The 22,160-nt window shown below is 33.9% G+C and overlaps 1 protein-coding gene across 3 annotated transcripts in view; it reads left to right on the top strand.

Moving 5' to 3' along the window:
- The first annotated feature begins 2,115 nt into the window (after window positions 1-2,115).
- Window positions 2,116-22,160, top strand: part of CCDC102B (coiled-coil domain containing 102B) — a 136,811-nt gene continuing 116,766 nt past the window's right edge. For all 3 annotated transcript variants that reach the window (XM_066328408.1, XM_066328393.1, XM_066328401.1), the window contains exons 1-4: window positions 2,116-2,191; window positions 15,434-15,556; window positions 17,768-18,388; window positions 20,169-20,377. In XM_066328408.1, coding sequence (XP_066184505.1) covers window positions 17,780-18,388; window positions 20,169-20,377 — 818 coding nt within the window. In that variant the 5' untranslated portion in view covers window positions 2,116-2,191; window positions 15,434-15,556; window positions 17,768-17,779. The remainder of the gene's footprint in view (window positions 2,192-15,433; window positions 15,557-17,767; window positions 18,389-20,168; window positions 20,378-22,160) is intronic.

The following is a 22,160-nucleotide window of genomic DNA, read 5'->3' as shown; positions in this document are numbered from 1 at the left end:
AAGGTAAATGGTCAAATGAGACTAAAAACCAAGAATATATATGCAAATAAAGATACAAAAATAGCACGATAACTTCCCAATTTTATGGTAGATTTTTTAGTTTAGTTTGCATGCAATTTTAACGATTGTATATAATCAAGATTCCTCCAAGAGTTGCTGATTACAACAGAATGAAACAGAATAGAATCTGAGGGGGGTTTATAACTTTAATATTTACTATTATACATAATTTTTTTGTGCCTTTTTTTCTTGAAGAGTACAGTTTTCCTTCCCTAAAGGTACTTAAATGACACTTCTAGGAGCACTAGTTTCTTCATATGCTGTAATGACACTTTTTTCTTTGTGTTTATTAAATTTTGAATGATGAATTCTCTGTTACATATCTTCACTTAGGAAGACATTTTCAGTTGTGACCAAAGTTCCTTCCCCTCCTTTCAGACAAAATAAATGTGCATCAATTTCTTTAGAAACCATGGACTTGTTTAAATATGGGCAATGGAACAGTCTTCTTGGATGCACTCAGAGATTGTAGCACATGAAGAATGCTGGAAAATAAATGGGAAATCTCATGAATGGGTTGAAATGTGAGTAGTTAGAAGCTTAAGTTATAATGTGTATACAACTTGATTTCTTAAAATGTGAAGCGATTTCCCTCAGTAGGGGTAATGGAATGTAGCCAGTGAGTGTTCTAGTGGGAGATGGGATCTATTTAGTTGCTAAAGAAGCCGTGCAAGATGCATAAAGTAGCTGTTGCCTTGTTTTATTGTTTGGATTTGGGTTTTGTTGGGCTGAGGATATTTTTGTGTGTGTGTTTGTTTTTAATTTGATGCAGACTTATGGTTTTGTTTTGTTGTGGTGTTAGGTTTGGTTTGGGGGTTTTTTGCTTCAGTTCAGGGGTTTTTTTGTGTGGAGTCATATTTTTTGCCTTGGATTTTTTTTTTCCTTTGGTTTGCAGCTTTTGTTTGGTTGGTTTGGGTTTTTAACAGATATGTGTAGAGATATTTTTTTTCACTTACTTTACTTATGTCTTTTGGAAGACAATGTCTTTTGTCTCCTGGCAGTAGAATAAATTTTGTGAGTCACATAAGAGTGGGAGGATTTTCTAGTTCATTTCCCTAAAGTAATTTAAAAAAAATAAATTTGAAAGTCTTAGTGTCAGACAAGAGAGAAGTCATGCAGCTATAGCTACTATTCATGATGGGAAGACTACCTGCTATAGTGCTGCTAAAAGTGTTGGGATATTAGTGGGCAAGTAGAGATATGTCCCTTAAAGCTAAAGAGAATTTGGCTTCTCAGTCTGAGATTGTGACACAGGAGTTATCAGTATTCTGTACATTATGAAGGAATTTTAATGACAAATATTTGACTTTTCACAGTTATGGCAAATCATCTCAGCTGTGTCATATCAGTTTTATGCCAGTTAGGTAGCCTGTGATATCAGACTTAGGACACTGGTGTCATTCTTTGTCATGTTGGTTACAGAAATGTTGGAGTTTGTATTCCAGAAAAAAATACTTCTTACCTTAAACTTTAATATGTAACTGTAAATTTTAATTCAAAAAGAGCTTTTCAAAAGTTTGGGGTGGGTTTTTTTTCCTAATTTTCCTTGCCTTAGTTTTTCACCTCTCTGATAAGAACACTAGTTTTTCATAACTTCCAAAATCCCGTGGTACATAAAGTACATATATTTTCAAGGTTATATAATCCAGGTGGATGAAAAACTAGTCTTATTTTAGGCTATTTAAAATTTAGGAGGGATAGCAGGAGCAAGTAGTGGCATAAGAATCCAACCAATTTGGTTGAGTACTAGGACCTGTGCTTAAGTACTGTGATTCTAATAACTAATTTCATCTTACACATAATATTTGAGGGACTGGGGTCACAGTCTTCAGTTTAGAAAGGGACGGAGAAATGAAAACTGAACAAATAATGCTTCATGAAAAACAGTATTACAAAAAGTTTTATTTTGTATAAATGACTTGTACTTAAAATAAAAATGTGGTTTTAGTTTTGATAATGCCTGACCAATGAGAATCTTTTTCAAGTTACTGTGGAGTGGCTTTAATGCTGTAAATAATCCAGTTGGCCAAGTCCCAGTACAGTGCAGATGAGAAAAGGATGCAGGAAATTCTGTTGTTTACACATATGTCTGTTATACTGAGAAGCAAGAGGAGCCCAGCAAACTCAGACGGTAAGGGGTCTTAAGCTTGTGGGTTTAATATTTAATTTCTATAAATCTCTTCAGGGACAAAGTATGAGTTACTACCAGGCTGATGGTAAGGAGGAAAACAGTCTGAAATGCCCAGCAAAAGTACTGAAGATCAGAGAACAGTATTTGAAGTATGTGGCTAAGTTATCTAGCTAGATTCTTCTCTTCTATGTTTTTTTGCTACTATCATGTAATATTACTTCTAACGTCCCCTTAATCATAATTTGTTTTTCAAGTGTAGTAGAATGCTTACTTACCATAACAGGTAAGTTTTTAAAATTTTCTAAGTGACAGTTTGTTAAAAATTATTTCTTACTTTTGATTAGAAATTATTATAAATGCAGAAATTTCACAGGTTACAGTTTTACTACTGAAAACCTTTTTAAAATTACTTTGTGAAATGCATATGTAATGGCATAAACTAGTAAAACTTTTGTACCTTTAATGGGTGTGGTATTATGGTATTATCTCATGAAAATATTGTTATGAGTTTGCAGAAGTTCATACTGCATTTTTTTGTTGGAAAGCAGTGTTTTCACAGTGTTTCTATTTTCATAAGTTATGCAACTCAATAATGAGTTGTATAATCTTAATTTCCTTCAGGAAATATCTGAAGATGGGATAAGAAAAATGCATTCTTAGCTGTGTGGTAATATTCTAATGCAATGAAACATTTTTTTTGATAGTATGATTTATTGATGCTGGACAAATATATTCAGTCTGTCACTATTTTAAAGGCAAGTGTCAGAGATGGTGTGAGACACTGGGGATGATCCTTCAGCAATGAGAACCAAGAGTCAAATTTCAAAAGCAATATTCATAAGTTTAATAAGCAGATATAGCAAATAGTACTAATGGGCTTCCCACTGCCTATCCAGATAGCTGCATTTTGTTTGTGTTAGTTCTCACTGATTCTAACAAACATTTTATGAAGCAGACTCTGCTATAAATAATCATATAGCTAGACTCCTAGTTTTTGGTTTAGATTTCCTGTGTTGTCAGAAAAGTTACTTCTGTGTTTCTGAATGCAGTTCTTTGCACAATATAATGAAGATAAATAAATTTCCAAAATATTGTAGATATCATTAATAGAACTAGTCATATCACTTCCAGAGGCATCTACAAAAAAATTGAAAAACGTGGAGTTAGATGTCTGGGGGTGGTTTTTTTTGTATTTGCATATAGCCAGCTTTGAATTGAGTCCACTTTTTCACCTTAAGAATAAAATACTGTGTTAACCTTGAGTAAATCTGAAAAATAAACCACCTGAAAATGAATACACTAAAGGAGCTGTTAATGAACAGGCTTAAATTATTGTGGTTTACTTCGACACAAGAAGGGTAGATATTGGAACCATTTGAAGTGTACAAATTTAGTATTCATGGAATCATAGATTCATAGAAAGGTTTGGGTTAAAAAGGACTTAAAAGATCATCTAGTTCAATCCCACCACCATGGACAGGGAAGGCCCCAGTACAGCAGGTTGCTTAAGGCCCATCCAACCTGGCCCTGAACACTTCTGGGGATGGAACATCCACAATTTCTTGGGGAAGCCTTTTCCATGGGCTCACCTAATTTATTCACTCCTATTCTCTATCTAGTCCATACAATGATCTTTAATTGACTGATTTATTGTGAAAAAGATCCTTCCTGAACAGTTTGATTCTCCGCTCATGATAATTAAGTAATCTTGAAGTCTGATTTAACCAAGCCCATTCTTATTTGATGTCAATCACATTACTGGAGGAATACCAGGATGGAATTTTCATGAAAGCTCCTATTGCTTGGATTATTTTTTAAAATGTATTTTCAGTTGACTTGGATGTTTCTCCATAACTTTTGTAGGTGACCATTTTTAAAAAAGGGTGCCAATTTCCCTTCTGTCACGTTGAGTAGTCATCAGTTATTGAAATAATTTCTTCTCTTTTAGTGGGACTACATATTGGCCTGTAGTGAATGGGCACTGAGAGAATAAGTAGGCATGCTTCTCTATGCGTTTAAGTGACTTCTAGGACACAACAGATGATACTTTGTGATTTATTTTATTTGACCACTCTAGTAACTGTGGAATCCAGGTTAAAGTCACAATGTGGATTATTCCTTTATTCATTTCCCTTAAGGATGATTTAGTGGAGTTGAGGTTGTCATGGGATAATATCTTACAGCATTAAATCACACAAACATTAAATCTCAGTCCATGATCTATTAAAAGGCTTGAGATTGTGTTAAAATACTAGACAGGTTAGGGAAAAATAAGAATAATTACATATAAATATCCAAATAGCAATCATTTTTAAAGGAACATTCTTAAAAGAATATTCTGATAAAAAACTGTTCTGATAAAACCAAAAACATCTCCACACAACAGACTTGTTAATTCTGATACAACTACATCAGAGTAGTTGAACCAGCCAAAGGGATATGCTCTGACCCATAGAAAACAAAATATTCTTGAGTGTTCTTACTTGTCTACTTGTGTGGGTGGGAAATCACTTGTTTCTGGATTCTGAGTAGTGTTTTGGAGAAAAATTGTTTTGTGTCCTAGTAAGCACTGGAGTGTTTTATGTCTTGGTCTGAACCAAATCATGAGATATTTGTGATTAATTTTCCCTACTCCCAATTTATGAGATTTCCTTTAAGAGTGGTCACATTTTGAACAGGAAACCATCATAAATGATTTCAACCCTAACACAACAATTCTTGATCTCTTGTATCATAAAGCATATGGTTTTAAGATACTGTTCAGGGTTTTAAAAATCTGAATCATTTCCAGAGTATAAATAGGGATTAGGAACTTGAATTTTTCAGAGATATGCCATTACATCTTCCCACTTTACTGAAAATAAAATAAAGAGAAGAAAAAAACCAAAAAAGTCACACTAGGAAAAAAAAACAACAACAAACAAACAAACAAACAAAAAAACCACCCAAAACCAAAACCAAAACAAAACAAACCCCACAATTTCCACAACACAGTGGGTTTTTTCTGTTAGGAAAAGAAAAGCCTGTAAATGAAATGAAGCCATCCAGTTCAAGGTTACTTTCCAAATGAGTAACATAAAAGTCAGAATTGAGGCACAAACTCTAGAAAATAAACTTGTGATGATTTTGTCTAAATAATGAAGCTTCTCTATATAGTTAAATGACCTCTACTGTTTGTATGAACATGTTTTAGCATTGCATCTGACCTAATTCTTCAGTAAAGTGCTTTTCAGAATGGTTAGTCTGTCTTCAGGTTTCATTTCTTAACTTCCTTTTGAGGCTGAATGAAGCCCAGCTGACCTGACCTGTAGCCCAGCCTAAAAATGTGGTAAAACTCCTACAGATCTATGAAGTCCCCAGTTGTGTTTGGGAGTAGTTGAGCCTCCTCAACTATATTCAATAGGAAGCTACAGTGGCTCTCACAAAAAGGTGAATTTGGTTTTTGAACTCAAGTAAATGAAACATAAAATAGTAAAATGTTAATATTATCAATAGCTGGGAAAGGAATTTAACCCTTGAGAATTCAACATGAAAAAATGGTCTTTTGTCTTAATTGTGTGCTATTGTAAACTTATTTATAGCTTATTTGCAAATATTTATGTTTCACATAGCTTATATTGTTTAACTAATACCCTGGATGAAAATCACTAGCTGAGTGAAATATTTTATTTTCTTGTCTTCTTTGAATTTTAACTTACAGCCAGCTTTAATGCTTATCAGGACCTCTAAGACCAATTATAGGTTACATACTCAAAGGCAGATCTAAGCTTGTGGATGATATATACCTTGGGTGTCATTTCCCTGCATTTCTGTAGTCTTCCCTCGTTCTGAAAAGTTCAGAGGAAATCCATGCAAGATTCTGTGTCATGTTAAAGGGCTGCTTCTCAGTATAAGCAAGACAGTGCATGTGTGCACTGGCTGAGCTGGTATCCTGTAATAACACACTGACAACTCGGATCGAGCTGAGTCTTTTGAGATTCTCTATTGTGACTGACTACTGGTTCTCTTGTAATGAAGCTGAGCAGTGTAAGACACTACCTGGTTATCCGACTTGCTCCCAGTAAAGGGAATGACCCTGTCAGCACTGCAGTTTATTTCGATGTGGGTTAAAAAATGTTTGTCATGCTAAACACTCACTGAAACTTACTTACTCTGCTTTCTGTGTAAACAGAGGAGGAAGACTAATGCACTCAGTTATTTTTCATTTTAGCTGTGGAACTGCTGAAAAAAAAAAAAACCAAAAAAAAACCCACCAAAAAAAGGATACCATTTTAATGTGACTAAGAACAAATTTCATTGTGCCTGAAGAACAAGATGCCTATAGGAGTTTCCATAAATCACAGGAAGAGTTTGCTTGTATCTTTAGTTATAAACTAAATTGAAATAAGATAGTGTTTCAGTATAGTGAACTAGTACTAACTAATGTGAACTCTATTCTTCTGAAGCAATTACTTGTTTCAAGTTGAACAACTGGCTACTATTGTTCTAAAGAAATCTCTCTATGCTATTCAGAAGATACCTATTAGACCAGACGTTTAACTGATATGAATTATTTTGTATGAATTAACCATTGCCTTATTTTAAATACACTCTGAATCTGTTCTCAGTTGAAGCTATTATTATTATTCTGATCCATAACCTGTTTTTCCTAATAATAATTTGGACAATATATTCCAATCTTCACATAGAATCACTGATTAGAATTTAGGGGACTTAGCTACTTGTTTAACTCAGAAGTTTACATTAGGTTTGGTAAAACTGTTTGTAAGTTGTTTACTCTGAAAGATTGTAAAATTTTGAGAGTTCATATTTATCATAATTGTCTAGGAAGTATATTTTGCCTCTTTTTTTCAGTGAACATATCCTAGTAAAAAGTGATAATCAAATCTCAAAGGGGAGCTAGCCAAGCAAACTGTCTCAAAAGTCACAGCTACCAAATTTAGTTGGGTTATGATTGGTTTAACTTCTTCTTAATACTTAGTTCTTTTTGAGACTGTCTGAGAAAGTTGTTGGTGTCAAACACACTCACTTCTCTCCCTGCATAATCTGATTATAAAATATATTTTTTCAAGTGTAGTGGCTGGGGAATGAATATCAATACTACAGACTTGAATGTATAAAATATATGGGTGAAATGTTATGAAAGTTTGTAATCAAACAAAACATTCTTGGGGAAATGAAGTTACTGTAAATTATATTTAAAACAGTACTTCAGAGATTCTTTTGACCTTATGGGTAGTAAATGACAACATCTGTATGTACAAATATTTATGTTACCCATATTTAACCCTAAGGATTTGAATACAACTTCAAAGATGTGAAGAAACATCAGCTTATTGCTGTAAAAGACTTCGAAAGATATTCCAGTGATATGTAATCACTTGTATTACCCAGTAGACCTAAATGAGAGTAAGTATATAATTCTGGTTCTCATCTGAAGAAATGTTATCCAAACTGTTTAGAGTTTTTTTAAAATTGGCAGCCAAAAACAAAAAAGTGAAAGAAAGAGTAACATTTGTTTAGTCTTTACATTATCATAATCTGTGACTACATTCCAAGTAGTCTTTTTTATGAATGCCTATGTTTACGGTATATATATATATAGTATGTACGTATGTATATAGTCCGTGTAATATTATACAAAATCTACTGTATGCATGTGTTTTAAAAAACAATTTAAACACTGAAGAGGATTCTACTTTAAAATGGATATTTAGTCATGGAGAGAAAATGGTAAAAGGAAAAAAACTGTACATAGGACCACAGCAAAGTGGACCTGTCCTTTTTATGGCATCCTTTTTTAAAGAGAATGACAGCATTTCATTTTGAGCAAGTTTAAAGACCACCTCCACCTCCCGCACCCCACTGGTAAAAAAAATGTAAAATATGCTGCTTTTAATTATTGACAGCTTTTGTCTTAATGTAACTTAATAGAACAAATTCACTTTACCTAGGGGTGTTCTGTGGAAAGAAATACCCACTCAGTTTTTAAAAGCTTTGAGCCATGTCAGCTATACCAGTCCTGTGGTTAAATTCTACTATTGACATAGAAAGTTTCACTATATTTCACAAAAGTAAACCACACAATTGAAAGAAATATATAATAACTCATGGTTAGATGAAGCATGGTATAGGTAATCATTTCAATACGTGCATCAGTCCAAATGCAAAGTTTTGTGAAACTTCATGAAGAAGTAAATGTTTCCTGCAAGACACTAGTTATTGCTGTTACTGGCATATTTTTCCTGGATTGTTTCCACTGGTGCTTAGAACTGACCTTCAGCCTAGGAAGTATCTGGGAATGCTTGATTATCTTGTTCACCCCTTTCCTTTGTACACAGTGTTCTCATATTTGCAGTTTCTGTTGGCAGAATAGATTTGGGGGATAAAGCCTTTTTTCTTTTTTTTCTGTGTTCCTTACAGCTGACTCCTGACAACAGTGCAAAATTGCTGCTTCTAAGGCAGTTCAGTGCTGTCACAAAAGGGCCTTGTTTCTTCTGGCTCTTCCCTACTTACATGGTGTTTTGTGACCCATTTGGCCAAAAGTTACATGTTCTGAGATTCACAATTGTGATCTTAATTTTGTCTCATTTCCTGGATCTCACGGCAACATTGTTAAAACTGGGAGAAACAGGCTTCTAGAGCTCCTCAGAAACCATGCTGCTCAGAGACCCGTGTTAGGGGAGATGAGATCATCCTCCTTGCTCAGAGCATCATATTTAAGATTCCTACATGGCATGCCTTTGTTTCACAAGAACTCCTGTCACACTTAGAGTTTTTATTTTCTCTAAAATGAGTGGGAAGACTTACACCTGGAATTGTAAATCTTATTTCAAAGGATTAAAATAGGTTGTGGAAAAGGATAACAAATGAGGACAAACTGGAAACGTGACTGGCATGACCAGCCTAAGGGCCACTTAGGGCTACTTCATGTTTTTTTTAAGATATAAATTATATATATGCAATTTTACCCTACATGCCTTCATGTGAATTATTAAAATCGCCAGGAGAAGCAAACTACTATTAATAATAGAAAGGATTCCTCCTCTAGAGTCAGAGAATTTTGGTTCTCACAATGGATACTGGAATATCAAGAAGCAGTATACTTAATCCTGTTGCATGGTGTAAAATGCTGATTTCAGCATTATGGTGATGACTTTATTTTCCTTTGGTCTCCTAAAACAGAAAAAAGATTAAGCCAATTCTGAGTCTTTCTTTTACTTACTGATTCCTCTATGTTTTTTTTTTTTTCTTTCAGTTACTATCTTTACTGCTCATCCTTTAACTCTTCTCCTGGGAATTTAGCTATACGTGGACAACTGATGTAATAATGCACTTTCTGGGGATGCTTCAGAAATACCATGTCTGTCACAATGTTTTGGATTGTAGTAAAATGCAATTTTCCCTGCCAAACTACCATTTTCCTGTGATTACTTTCTAGTTTTTAACAGTTTAGGCCTGATAGAGTAGCTGGCAAACTTTGGTTATGGTTATTTTAATAGAAGGCCTAATTGAAACTTGGGTCTCTGCTTTTGCCTTCCCTCTCTGTCATATTATTCTGTCTCATCCTGTAGTGTTGATCAACTCAGAAGTGGGATCAGACTCCAGTTTTACACAGATCCTACTATTAAGGGCTTGCTTACATTTAACCCTACATCTTTTCTGCCTCTGGAGTTTTTTAGTGTCTCGTGAGATTAAATTTATTAATTCATTTTCAATGCAAAGGTGTCTATATCATAAAGAAATAATAAGAAAAATAGTGATATTCTGTGTTCCCAAGATTAGAAATGTGGTCAGACCTATAAGGAATGTGGAACACTACTTAGCACTTCTCTCTTTAAAGAGTTTAAAGTTTAAACTTTAAAGAGAAGCTTCCGGTCAAATTTCTCAAATATTTTGGGTTTATGTTCTTTAGTTCTATCTATTTTTGTGTTTTTTGGTAAAGCATTTGAGTCTTTAGGAACTTTGACAATTAAAGAACTTGGAAACTAAGATTTAGGCCTGACATTGTCTCTTGCATTTAAAATATTCGGGTGGATGATACATTATAGAAGGAAGATGAGGTTGCATAATTTTAGTCTTATGTATCAGAACATTAATTAATTACTGCTGTGATTTCATTTTATCTCAAAGAGACACTTAATATGTCATACTATCCAAACTGATGTCTAAAGCAGATCAGGTATTTTTCTGACATTTTTAAGATGTCCTAATTGAACAAAAAAGCACAGAACAGCAGCAACACCTCACTGAAACAAAACCTGACAAACCCGAAAAGACTTCTCTTCGTGAAGTTAAAAACATAACTTTATACTTTGTCATTTTCATACCATAACTGTTTTTAGTTACTGGGCATGAGAAGGAAATAAAAAGGGGTTTGGAAATAAATTAGATTTTTATTGACATTTTTATGCTAAAAGTAAACTAGAGAAGTATGAATAGGAGGGAAAAATTGTCACATAACTCCTAATAGGAGTAAACAATTAGTATTATTTGTCTCTTCAGACCATTTTTTGGCTGATTTTTTAGTTATGACACATGTAAAGAATACAATGTTTGGAAACCATATAGCTTTAAAATGTACCAGATGGTTTAATATTGTTAATATTTTTATAGCTATGGAAAAATAATAAGCAGAATCATCTTTGGCTGTGCATTAAAAAGCTTTGAAAGCACTATCTTTTAATTTTCATGAAGTAGATTAATTTGTATATGATGTCATAGTTTGTTTCGATCTCTCAAATTTACAGCATAGTGTACTTTGTAAATTAAACTTTATTTTATGAGCTTATGAGCTCATTAAAAAAAAAACATAAAATAAATCCTCTGCCTCAAACAACACCCCCAAAACTTAAAGACATCAAACAATGTTAAAATCATCTTTGTACAGACTAGTCCAACTCATGAACTCACTAATTCATTATTTCCCTAGTTCACGAGCTCTCTTATTTGCAAGTTCTCTAAACTGTATTTTTTCTGTTAACAAACTATTTGCCAAGCTGTTGATGCCAGTGCTCATTCTTTCTCCTCTACTGAGGAGTGAATGACCCCCATACCACACTGAAAAGCACAAGGGCCTCTTCAGTCAGCCTGCTGTTGGATCTGCTACAAAAATGTTGGGGGTAAGCTTAGCCCTTTACACTTTCCAACTCAGAAGTTTGGTCTGTAGCAGTTCAACTAATTAGAGTAATCTGAAGAAACTGCCAGGTAGTTGCTTTTTAAAGATGCAGAAGTTGTTGGCTGCAGGTAATATCAGCCCTTATCTCTTCCTACCCACTGAGCTCTATGTACAGGCTCCTCTCCCATCGACCTCTCACATTGGCACTGCTCTCAGTATATGTCAGACTTTGGGATCAGCTGTATGTTCATTATTGTCATATTTTTACTTTTTTTTTTTTCCTCTAAGAGTTTTCCAAGTCATTCTGGTTATCCTAGCTTCAGTTTTTTGTAATATCAAGAAATTTACTTGGTAGGATTTTAGTATCAATTTAATTCAGTTCATATACCAGTTTTACCCAATAGATTTTAAATGATATCTCTTTAGCCTCCATGTCCTTTTGGCCAATGACACCATCACAGAGATGATCATTGTAATCAGTGAAGATTTCATTCCATGCAGGAGTGTATACATTGTTATGTTCAATGTATGTTCATTGCAATTAATTTTGGAGTCATAATCATAGGCTTTTGTATGTAATGCAATTGCATTACGTGAAGGGCACTTTTACTAAGAAGTAGACTGGATTGTTTTTAAAGATACACAGCCATGAGCAATGGTAGCTTTATTTTATCCATTTATGTTGATCTGCACAGTGATTATTAGAAGTGTTTATGAAATAATTGCTGTGTATTTTCTCATTGTGTACATATGCTGTAAGTATTGTGGGCCACTGGTATATGATTAGTTTCCTCACATGCCTGTATTACCCCTTTCACTCTGTTGCTGTCACAACCATGTACATCTTCATGTCCACTGTTAACTACATGTCGGTAATTTCAGGTTCACTTTAGATCTTAGTGTGAATGTAACGTTATCACTCACTGTCAATATGTGTCTTTGTGATGTTGCAGACAGTATTCCTTCTGTAGGTAGTTTAAGGGTGGGTTATCATGGAGTTGTTCCAAAATGCAGGATCTGCTATTGATAAGTTCTGGGTATATGTTCCAATTATCAGTGTTGCCATGGTGATGCAGGAGGGTGACACTTACTGCAAGAGAAGACATTCCAGTCTTGGACATACTCCAAACCTCTGTTTTTAACTTATTCCCTTTTTCATTGTAAAAGGAGAGACCCACAGATGACTCCGGACTTGTGTATTTAACTGCAACCTCATTATATGGACTTCAAAAGGGTTTTATTTATGTTTGAACAGGATTTTGGGCAGCTACTGATAAGAGTTCCTTATCTGTGGTTCTTCTTGTGGGATTTTTGTCACTTGTGTAACCAACTTACAAGTTTCACAGATGTGATTCCCACAGTATTAACAGATCCATTCTTGTATATTGGCTGGTTTAGTAGTTTATTCCATCGATCTACTGTCCCATTATTTTGAGGCTGATGCAGTAGCTGGAGAATCCTTTGTACAAGATTTGAACTAAGCCAAGCTTGTCCTACTTTACTTTTAAAAGGTTATCGATCCTAAGATTGTATTTCTCTGGATGAGGGACTAGCAAACCACTGGCTTAAAGCAGCTGTGAGACCAATGATAGCTTAGGCAGGGAATATATTCTGAACACCACAATTTATCCTCCTATAAGGATTTCTTTCCACTCTCCAGGTGTTTGTTGTAATACACATGAGAACTTTCCTAGATTAGTTTACCTTCCATTACGTTGGTAGAATGATGGTGAAGTGCTGTTCCACTGTTTAAAAAAAATACAATTTGTTTCACCAGAACTTTTGCCACTCCTCCTTTTTGGCATCCTTTCTTATTGCTGTTGAAATAAATCCTACATCCCTGTGTGTCTAAACCACTCCTGTAACCAGGTACTTGTTCTTCCCCAGAGTTTTGTGCTATATTTTTTTTTCTAACCAAATGATCAGCCTCCTGGCTGTGTGTTGCCAGGATTTTTTAGGGTTTTGGTAACAAGATACAATTTTTATGGATGTGTTTTTAGACTGAGCTATATCATAAATCATTTTCCAGTGTGATTTTTTTTTTACCATACATGTCAATCATTTACTTGGCAATATTTTTTCATCTAGGCACTGGGTGGGACCCCTAAGGGTTATTAATTAAAACCAACTTTGCAACAGGAACATACACACAAAATTGAATCTCCTCTTATTGAGTTGATAGCTTGGTAGTTAGCAGCCCTTAGTAAACAGCCAAGTTTTCAGGGAGCGAGTTAAATCACTTCCAGTATTCTTCCCATAATGACCACATCACCCCTGCCCATTTCCTTAAGGCCTTTTCTCTTTGTCAGGATTTGTTGATGGGTGAACTGCAGTAATACCATGGAAAGTTTTGACTTTCCAGTAACACTGACAAAAGAACTATGATTCATTTTGTCCTATTAAATTTATAGATCAAACAAAAGAAAATTAACTTGTTTAGTCTAAAGCAGACATTTTCTCTAATGACAGAATACCTTAAAAAAAGTTTGGCTGAGGTGTTAATAATTAAAAGACATGTAACTAAGGATTAAATCATGCAGTTAGTAAAAGGATGATGAAATTGTATCCTCAAGCATTGCCCTAGCTACTAAACTGACTGAAAATGCTGAGTTCAGTCAGCAGGTATTAACATGAGGAAAGTGCAATAATTCTTTTCTCTCCTCTTGATTTTGTTAATGGTGCCATCAAGGGTGAATATACTTCTGTTTACCTAACACAATAGGTGGCAAAAATAAATCAAGAGCTCTACTCTTTCTTACTGCTGCTCAGATTTATTAGGTAAATAGGAAAGGTTGCAATATAATTAAATATGGTTGAGACTTATGTTACTTGTGTTCACCAAATGTCTGTGTCTTTTTTTCCTCTGAGAACTATCATCACTCTGTTCTCACTCTGTCATCACACTTCACTCACACGACACAATGAATGTTGCTTCATATATTTTGTTCATACTTATTTTAAATGATTCCATCAAGGAAAACAACTTTAAAAGGGTTGTAGTGTTCCTCTGTATCCCTCAGCTGTTAAAACTGGAACTATCAGAGGGCTTCGGTGATCAGAAAACCCCCATTTTCATCCAGTTCTTTAAGTTTATTTTATCTTTCTATGCAATTATCTTTTATTAAGCAATTATGTACACTGAGCTCTATATGCTGTGCCAGCTAGTCTGTTCCTGTAAACTCAGGTAGTGACTTTAAAACTAGCTCCACACAGTATTGTTGCATTGATTTCAGACTTGTGATATTTCTGATGTGAAGAGACCTGTGTCTAACAGCATTAGCGTGGACCTTCCTTCTTTGAATTTTCTTTAGCATACAAGTTCAAATTTATTCTTTTTCCTTCTGGAACATATAAATTATATAGATATTTTATAGATGAGACTTTTCAGAGTTCAGTGTAGATATATGATAATTTCTTTGAGGTGGTCATATACGAGAAAAGAGAATTATTACTTTTATAAATACCACTATGACTATAGAGATGATTAAAGGTTCAGTATCAACAGGTTAAATACTACAACAGTCTTCAGCTGGACTGGTGGACTTATTTTTATTATAATTTCATCTGTGCAGCATTTTTGAGAACATGAAAAAGTAAATTGGTATGAACTATGAATAAGATAAAATAAGTCCATCCTAATCATCCTTCTGGAACTGTGACATTCTTGACAGTTTAAGAACTTTTATAATAATCAATACATTTTTCTCATTTTTAAGTCTTTACTTCTTTTAAAACTAATATTTCGGTCCACTTCTTTAAAAATAGATACAAGCACAAATCTTCATAATTCATACTTCTAATAAAATTCCTGTTACCTGTTTCAATTATCCAGCATATATTTATATTATTTTTTTTTGTTTTTATCCTGAGTCAGCCAGCCACTGAAATGAGTTGTGTTGACATCTGTCTCTTTTAATGAAAAAATTATATTTTATTCTACCTCTTGTGGTCTTAAAGGGGGTATCTAAAAAAGCTTGTTTTGATTAGATTTTCTGAAAAAGACATAGGGAAGTTATAAAAAAATAGAAATACCTCCTTTTCTTTACCACCTCGGAGTGAGACAGCACTTCTGTTACCTGGAGGAGGAACGACTTCTTTCAATTCTTAATTTTTTTGCATTTTAGGTACAGATTTGGGATTGTCTATCCATGCTGAAAAGTGCAGGCAAAGTTTGGCCTATCAAAAAATGATTAGAAGCCTAAGAGACCATCAGCTTATTGTACAAACCTCCTTCAATTGTTACAACTGTAAATTTAATCTGACTGGCAGTGTCCCAGCCTCAAGAACACTTGAGCTATCACAGTGGAGGGGAGCAGGAATTCAGGACCAATGTTTCCTTTTTTGTATCCTGGCATCTGTGATCTTAACCTTTCTCCAGCTTTGGAAAGATTCCTGAATGTCAAATGATAAAGTCACCTCAAACCTTTAATGAAACATCAGCAACAGGCTATTCTGATTCATTAATAACTCAGGTTTTTCAAATTTTCGAAGAAAAATATTGCCATTCTTATTTCTTAATCTTTCAAGATTTTTATATTGTGCGGCCCCAAAATTCTCCCTTATTTTAACCATATGCAAAGAAGCTAGCAGAATCCACTGAAAAAAGCTACTGATTATGAACAGTGGAATAAACTTTTCCATAGATATCTACTAGTTTGGGCCAGACAGAAAAAATGTAAGGAAAATTTATTGTGCTTTTTACAAATCCAAAAGTTTCAATTATTTCATTATGTATTTATTACATTGTTTAATATGTTTTATATATATTATTATGTATCTAAAATTTACTGTGATTCTGTTTGCTTTTGTTTTCATTAAACTTTTAGGAAACAAAGGAATAACCACAATCCAGAAGTTAAATTAACAACCGACTGCAAGAGATTAATATTTAGTTACTTCGGCTCTACTGAGCCTCATACAAGTTTGTGGGTGGCAATATCTTTGTATTTTGGATAAGGCTTATTCAAATTAAATGGATTTATGTATTTTGGATAAGGCTTATTCAAATTAAATTACCTGGAAGTAGGTCAAGGAAGAAGAAAAACTCAACCTTGATGAGGCTTTGGCAGCAGCTCTGCTACATCTGTGTAGTGCAGTTGTGGGGCTTGATGGTACTCCACCAGACAGCGATAATGAAGGGAACTGGGAGTCCTTCAGTGTCATTTTCCTCCTCTCATATCTGTATTCCACTACAACAGTTCTCCATAAGCTCCAAACAAATGGCAAATAAATGTTCTGAAAACACAGAAAAGTTGGAAACAGCTGGAAAACTGTAATAAAACCTGCAAAAACTTATATTTGGTCAAAACGAGACGTAACTGAATTGTACTGCCAAAACTATCTACTCTTCAGTGTTTTGTTAGCAGCATTGGCCTTCTGCATTTCCAATGCAGGTGTTAGCACTAATTGCTGTAACATATAAACATGGTTCTTTACAAATGGAGATCACAATATAAAAGAAATTTCTTTTTTACTTTAAACAACTTAGTCTTTTACTGAAGTAGCAAGATTTATAAGTTTGTTTATTTGCCTGAACTTTTTTTGCTTAGTCACTCTGATTTGTTTTTTAACATAACCAAGAGGAAAAACACCAAGGAGATATAAGTGGCTTGTCTCTGCAAACTGTCCACGTCAGCATTTTCTCAGCAGTAGGGTAGGGAAGCAATTTCTGAGAAACCATTTTCTTTCTTTGCCTAATAAGTAATAAATTATGAAAAGATAAATAATGAAAAAGAATGCAACAAGATTAACTAGCTGAGTCATACTAGTCACAGTATGAGGTAGACTGCACAGTACAGTAGGATATGAACTTTCAAGAATAATATAAGAATATACTATCTGGAAATCTTCTGGCATGTAAACAGTGAAATAAAGCCCCCTCTAAAAAATGCTTGATTTTTCTCTTGAAAAAAGGAAATCCAAAGGTCACAGGGGTTTTGCTAAATTTTCTTTAAACTGCTGTGACCTTTGGATTTCCTTTTTTCAAGAGAAAAATCAAGCATTAAGTAGCAAATTGTAAGGCAAGTTTTACCTAGTATGAAATTCCACAGCTTGGGAAAGAAGGCAAGTGATTTGTGATTGCAGTTCTAGACAAATAACTACTTCTTACTAGATATTTATAAAAGTTATTGATTCAATCCAGTCTTGTCTTGAAGGAAGAAAGCTTTTGTCTGTTTTCTTTAGCTTCAAACATTTTTGAGAGCACTCTGATTACTTAACTACTCTTCCTTTGCAAGCAAATCCTAGCCAAGTAATAGGTATGTCTGTTTATGCTGTATTCAAAAAGTATTAAATGAAAGATATTTGAATATCTATTTCTTGTTGATAAATTACATTTTTAAAATGTGAGAAACATCATTAAATCACTATTACAGCAGTAAAACCCCCAACTGTTGAAGGTTATTCATGCGATATAATTAATTAAAAGCTAAATTATTGTCTGTTGTTGTCTTTTTTAGGAGTGAAATTACATGATGAATCAAAACATGAATTTAGACTCCATTCAGAAACAAATGGAAGACATAGATATTTTTGGGACCCAACCAACACAACATGATCAATTAGATAGATGTTGGCAACCAGGTGACCATCTGTGTCATTCAAATCTTCCGTCTCAAAGTTTCTACCCAAATTCACCTCATTATGCACATATGGATAGAAGTTACAGCAGTGACTGGGAAATTTTTGAAGCAGTAAAAATTCAGGAACTGGAGGAAGTCAAAGCCAGAGCTGCCCAAATGGAGAAGACCATGCGCTGGTGGTCAGATTGCACCGCTAATTGGAGGGAGAAATGGAGCAAAGTTAGAGGAGAAAGAAATAAAGCACAAGAGGAAGCAAGACAATTGAGAATCAAATTAGACAGTGTCATAAAAGAGCTAAGTGTGCTTAAAAAAATAAATCAGGATTTAGTAAGTGAGAAGGAAAACTTAGCGAATGGAACTCCTTGGAAAACGGAATGCTGTTGCTCAGAAATATCCTATATTAAAAAAGACCAAAACCTGTTAATGTTTTTGGAACCAGAACCTCCAAAAGACCTAAACAAAATCATCAAAATTCCTGGGGCAGAAGACACAAAGAAGGTAAAGAATGGAAAATATTTTTTTGTGGTTCATGAAGAAGTGGAGAAGTATGAATATGCATGTAGAAATGGAATTTTTCAAGGATTTTTGCCAAAATACTCCCTTATCTATTCGCTAGCAAAATCCTTTGCGTCCCCCCCCCCCCCCCGCCACTTCTAAATATTTCTAATGAAGAAAAATACTGAAAACAATTGATACCCTTGGACTATGACTAGACATTTAAGGAACAGAGGCAGACTCTTATATCCTGTAATTTACAATATCATTTTGATTCTCTCTCATGTTTTACAGTAACAGGTTACCTCTCTTATCTGAATTAACCATGCTTTGTATACTTACATTCCTCTTCCTCTTCAGAAAAGCAAATTAGGTTCTTGGCTTTTAAAATAAAATCATTTAATTTTCCTTGAACTTCAAAAACATGGGAAGAAGTAAGGCAATTCTTTTTGCAAATAGATAGATTTGCAAATGATAAAGAATTAAAAAAATAGAGCAACTACATTGTTTAAACAGCTCCTAGCTCTATACAAAAGATCCAGTTATATTCATAAAAAATTGAAGTATTTGTTCATGTTTAACTGCCTTAAATTCTGTTCCTTGAAATGCACTGTATAGTCCTCATAGACAGCACCATGAAAAATATTATTTCTTTTCTGATAGATGCCAGTCATTGTAGATATAGGTAATTTTTTTTTTTTTTTCACACATTGCAGGAACATGTTTTCCACTGCATTGTTGAAAGTAGGAAAATTTTTACTTTAGTTCACGGGAAATTGCCAAAATCTTATATCTGAATTTGCATTTGGAAATTTTGCTCTCTAATCCATATTAACAATATTGTATTCCTATGAAATCTGAAAAAAAAATTTAATGTCAGTAGGAAGAATAAATTTTGCCAAAAAAACCCATGCCTTTCATGTTTTCATGCTGACAAATGTGCCATTGGATGGAAATACCACAAAATATACTTAAATTATTTCTCCGTAGTATAAAATATTTTCTACTTGAAAAATAAAACTTTATATGTGAATGGGAAACATTCTTATCTTTTCAGTTTTTAGTATTTTCTGATTTAAATTTTGGGCATTCTTCTAAAAACTCAAAAGAACGGAGTGATGTGAAGGATTGTCAATAAACTGCTAAAATGAGATTAGCTTTTAAACAAAATTCCTCATATATGGTAAAGCAAATACATTTCTAAGGGAAACTTGTTTATAAGAGACATTCAGTCTCGCTCAAAAACTTGTATTTCATTTTTAATTTTTTTTCTCCTATTTTGATATTAGTTTTTCTTAAGTTTTGTATGCAAAACATGTGTCTTCAAAATAGATATCTCTATACTTTGATCCTTAAGGAAAACTTATATGAGCCTGCTTCAACACACTTTACATAAAACATTTAAGAGTTCATAATGTAGAATTTCTCAATGCATTATTGGTATGGATAAATTGTACTGCTGGTTTTATTAGTTCCAGGATTCTCTCTTCACCAAAGTTATAGCCAACAAAATAGAAATGGAATATATTTCTTTAGTAAAGACACATTAGAAATATTTTGGATATGAAGCTTGTCATAACAGAAGCTGTGACATATCACAAAATGATAGTTATTCAAATATACTGACATTTTTGCACCTTCTACCCATATATAGTCCAACTGTCTAAGATGTAACCTATGTTCCTTAAATGTCTAGAAGAGCCTTGGTAGGCCCTGCTGGAAATATGTTAGACTTTTTTATTCATTTATGTTTTTCTCAGGTGTCATGTTTTTGTTTTCTCAGGATGTAAACAAAGACCAATGCAATGACAATAAAAAATTCAGGCCAAAGCCTCCTGATTTCTTCCCCAATGAACTTCCCAGCATCTATTTGGAGGAACCTAAAATAAGTTTGGGCACTACAGCAAAGACAACAGAGAATGATTTTATACATGTATCAGTCTTAAACTTACGTTTGGCTGAGATGAGGAAAATCTTACAGAAGGAAAGAGAGTAAGTGTAAAATATATCCTACTTGTGGAATTCTCATAGAGGGGTTGAAGACAGTTTCTAAAGTAGATACGGTGATGTTTGCATTATAGTTCATATGTTCTAAGCTTTATTCATTGCTATTTGCAAGGCTTTAATAAGAATTTAGAGAAACAATTCAGCATACTGTGTTTATTGTTTTCTTTGGCTTGTCTGTCATTTAAATAAGAGGTGTTCCATACAAATAGGTACTTATTAGATATTTGTAATTGATGTTGATTTATATGCAATGTATGATATTGCATATCAATGCAGTGATATCTAATGTATGTTATACCCAGTTTTTGGAGTGCTTTGTGCATAATAAAATTTTTTTCATAGACTCTAGCAGCAGACTTTGAAAGAGTTCAAATGCAAAATAAAAGTGGCTGGTTTTGAGTTCAGAATATATGAATCAGCTGCAAAATGCTGTTAATCTTAACCTCTTATCTTGTAGCAAAGTCAGTGTTAAAAGCCAGTAACAAACAGGGAGTAAGACATTTATTGTACACTCTTGTAGCATATCAAATTTGCCTCACATCAATACTAAATGTATATTTTGATGGACTAAAAGAAGTTTTATGTTGTATAAATTGTCAATATTGAGAAAGACTGAATCTCTTCAGAAAGGCTTTTCAAGGAACCATGCAACAAGGAACCATACATTATGATGGAGCAGCAGACTTCAGGCTGTAATAACAAGTGATGGTAATTTCAAAATCAGTTGAAGTTAATTAGAAAATTAAAAAGGAAGAAAATTTCCTGTCTATTGCAAATATATTCAGCACTTTCAGTACAGAGAGTCTGTAATGGTAAACTGTGTTGAAGAATTTCCTTCCTGTCAGTTTATTTCACATTTTCTGCTGGTCAGTTTTTTCATAATTGTTGTGTAAATAGTACAAGTCCGAGGTTAAAAATCCTTTAAATTCCTAACTAATATTTAATGTGTTTTAAATATAAATTCAATAGTTGTAGAAAGCATAAAATAATTCTCTGGCTGAATCATATAGCAAAGATGGCCATGCTCTCTCTCCTTAAAAAGTATTTAGTTTTTCTATGGCAGCAATTTATATGTGAGTTAGGAGACTGATGTCTCACATACCCATTTTCCTGGGGCTGAAATATTTAGGGGCCTAGGTACTTCATCAACAGAGTATACATACATATATAAAAATTTTATTTTAGAAAATGGATAATTTTTCAACTCTCTTTTAGTTACTTCTGAGGCAAAACTTCAATAGGTTTTGGTTTGTCTGTGTTTATATGCCTCTCTAACCAATTTTTAGCTTTACTTCACAGAGACAGATTTTTCCATTTATGCCTCAATGTGTACTATATGGTTATAAATTTACTAGCACACACAAAAAAATTGGGGTGCAACTATAGCACGCAATACGTGGCAATGTCAACCTTGGGCAACAAAAAATGCTCAAAGACCAGTGATTTCCACATAACAGTGGGGATTCGTATAACAACTCCCTGTCCAGGAGGGCAGCAGTTCCTGCATGCAGAGATGTTATGTAAGCAGAATATACGCAACTTCTAAGTATGAAGCAACTATATTTGGCGATGCAGACAGTAAATAGCTAGGAATAATGTTATTAAGATAAGTATTATCACAGTCACTGTCCTTTTGAGCTAGCTGATGAATCTCCGTTGGGCAGGCTGTTGCCTTCTAGCTCAGAAAGGGTTGGTCTCCACTGCTTAGTAGAATTGGCTGATTTTGCCAAATTTCCAAATTCAGATTTCCAGTTTTCCCTCTTAGGTT

This window comes from Sylvia atricapilla, chromosome 1, assembly GCF_009819655.1.
Source record: "Sylvia atricapilla isolate bSylAtr1 chromosome 1, bSylAtr1.pri, whole genome shotgun sequence".
Lineage (NCBI taxonomy): Eukaryota > Metazoa > Chordata > Aves > Passeriformes > Sylviidae > Sylvia > Sylvia atricapilla.
Note: the sequence above shows the minus strand (reverse complement) of the source record. Positions and strands in the feature narration are given on the sequence as shown.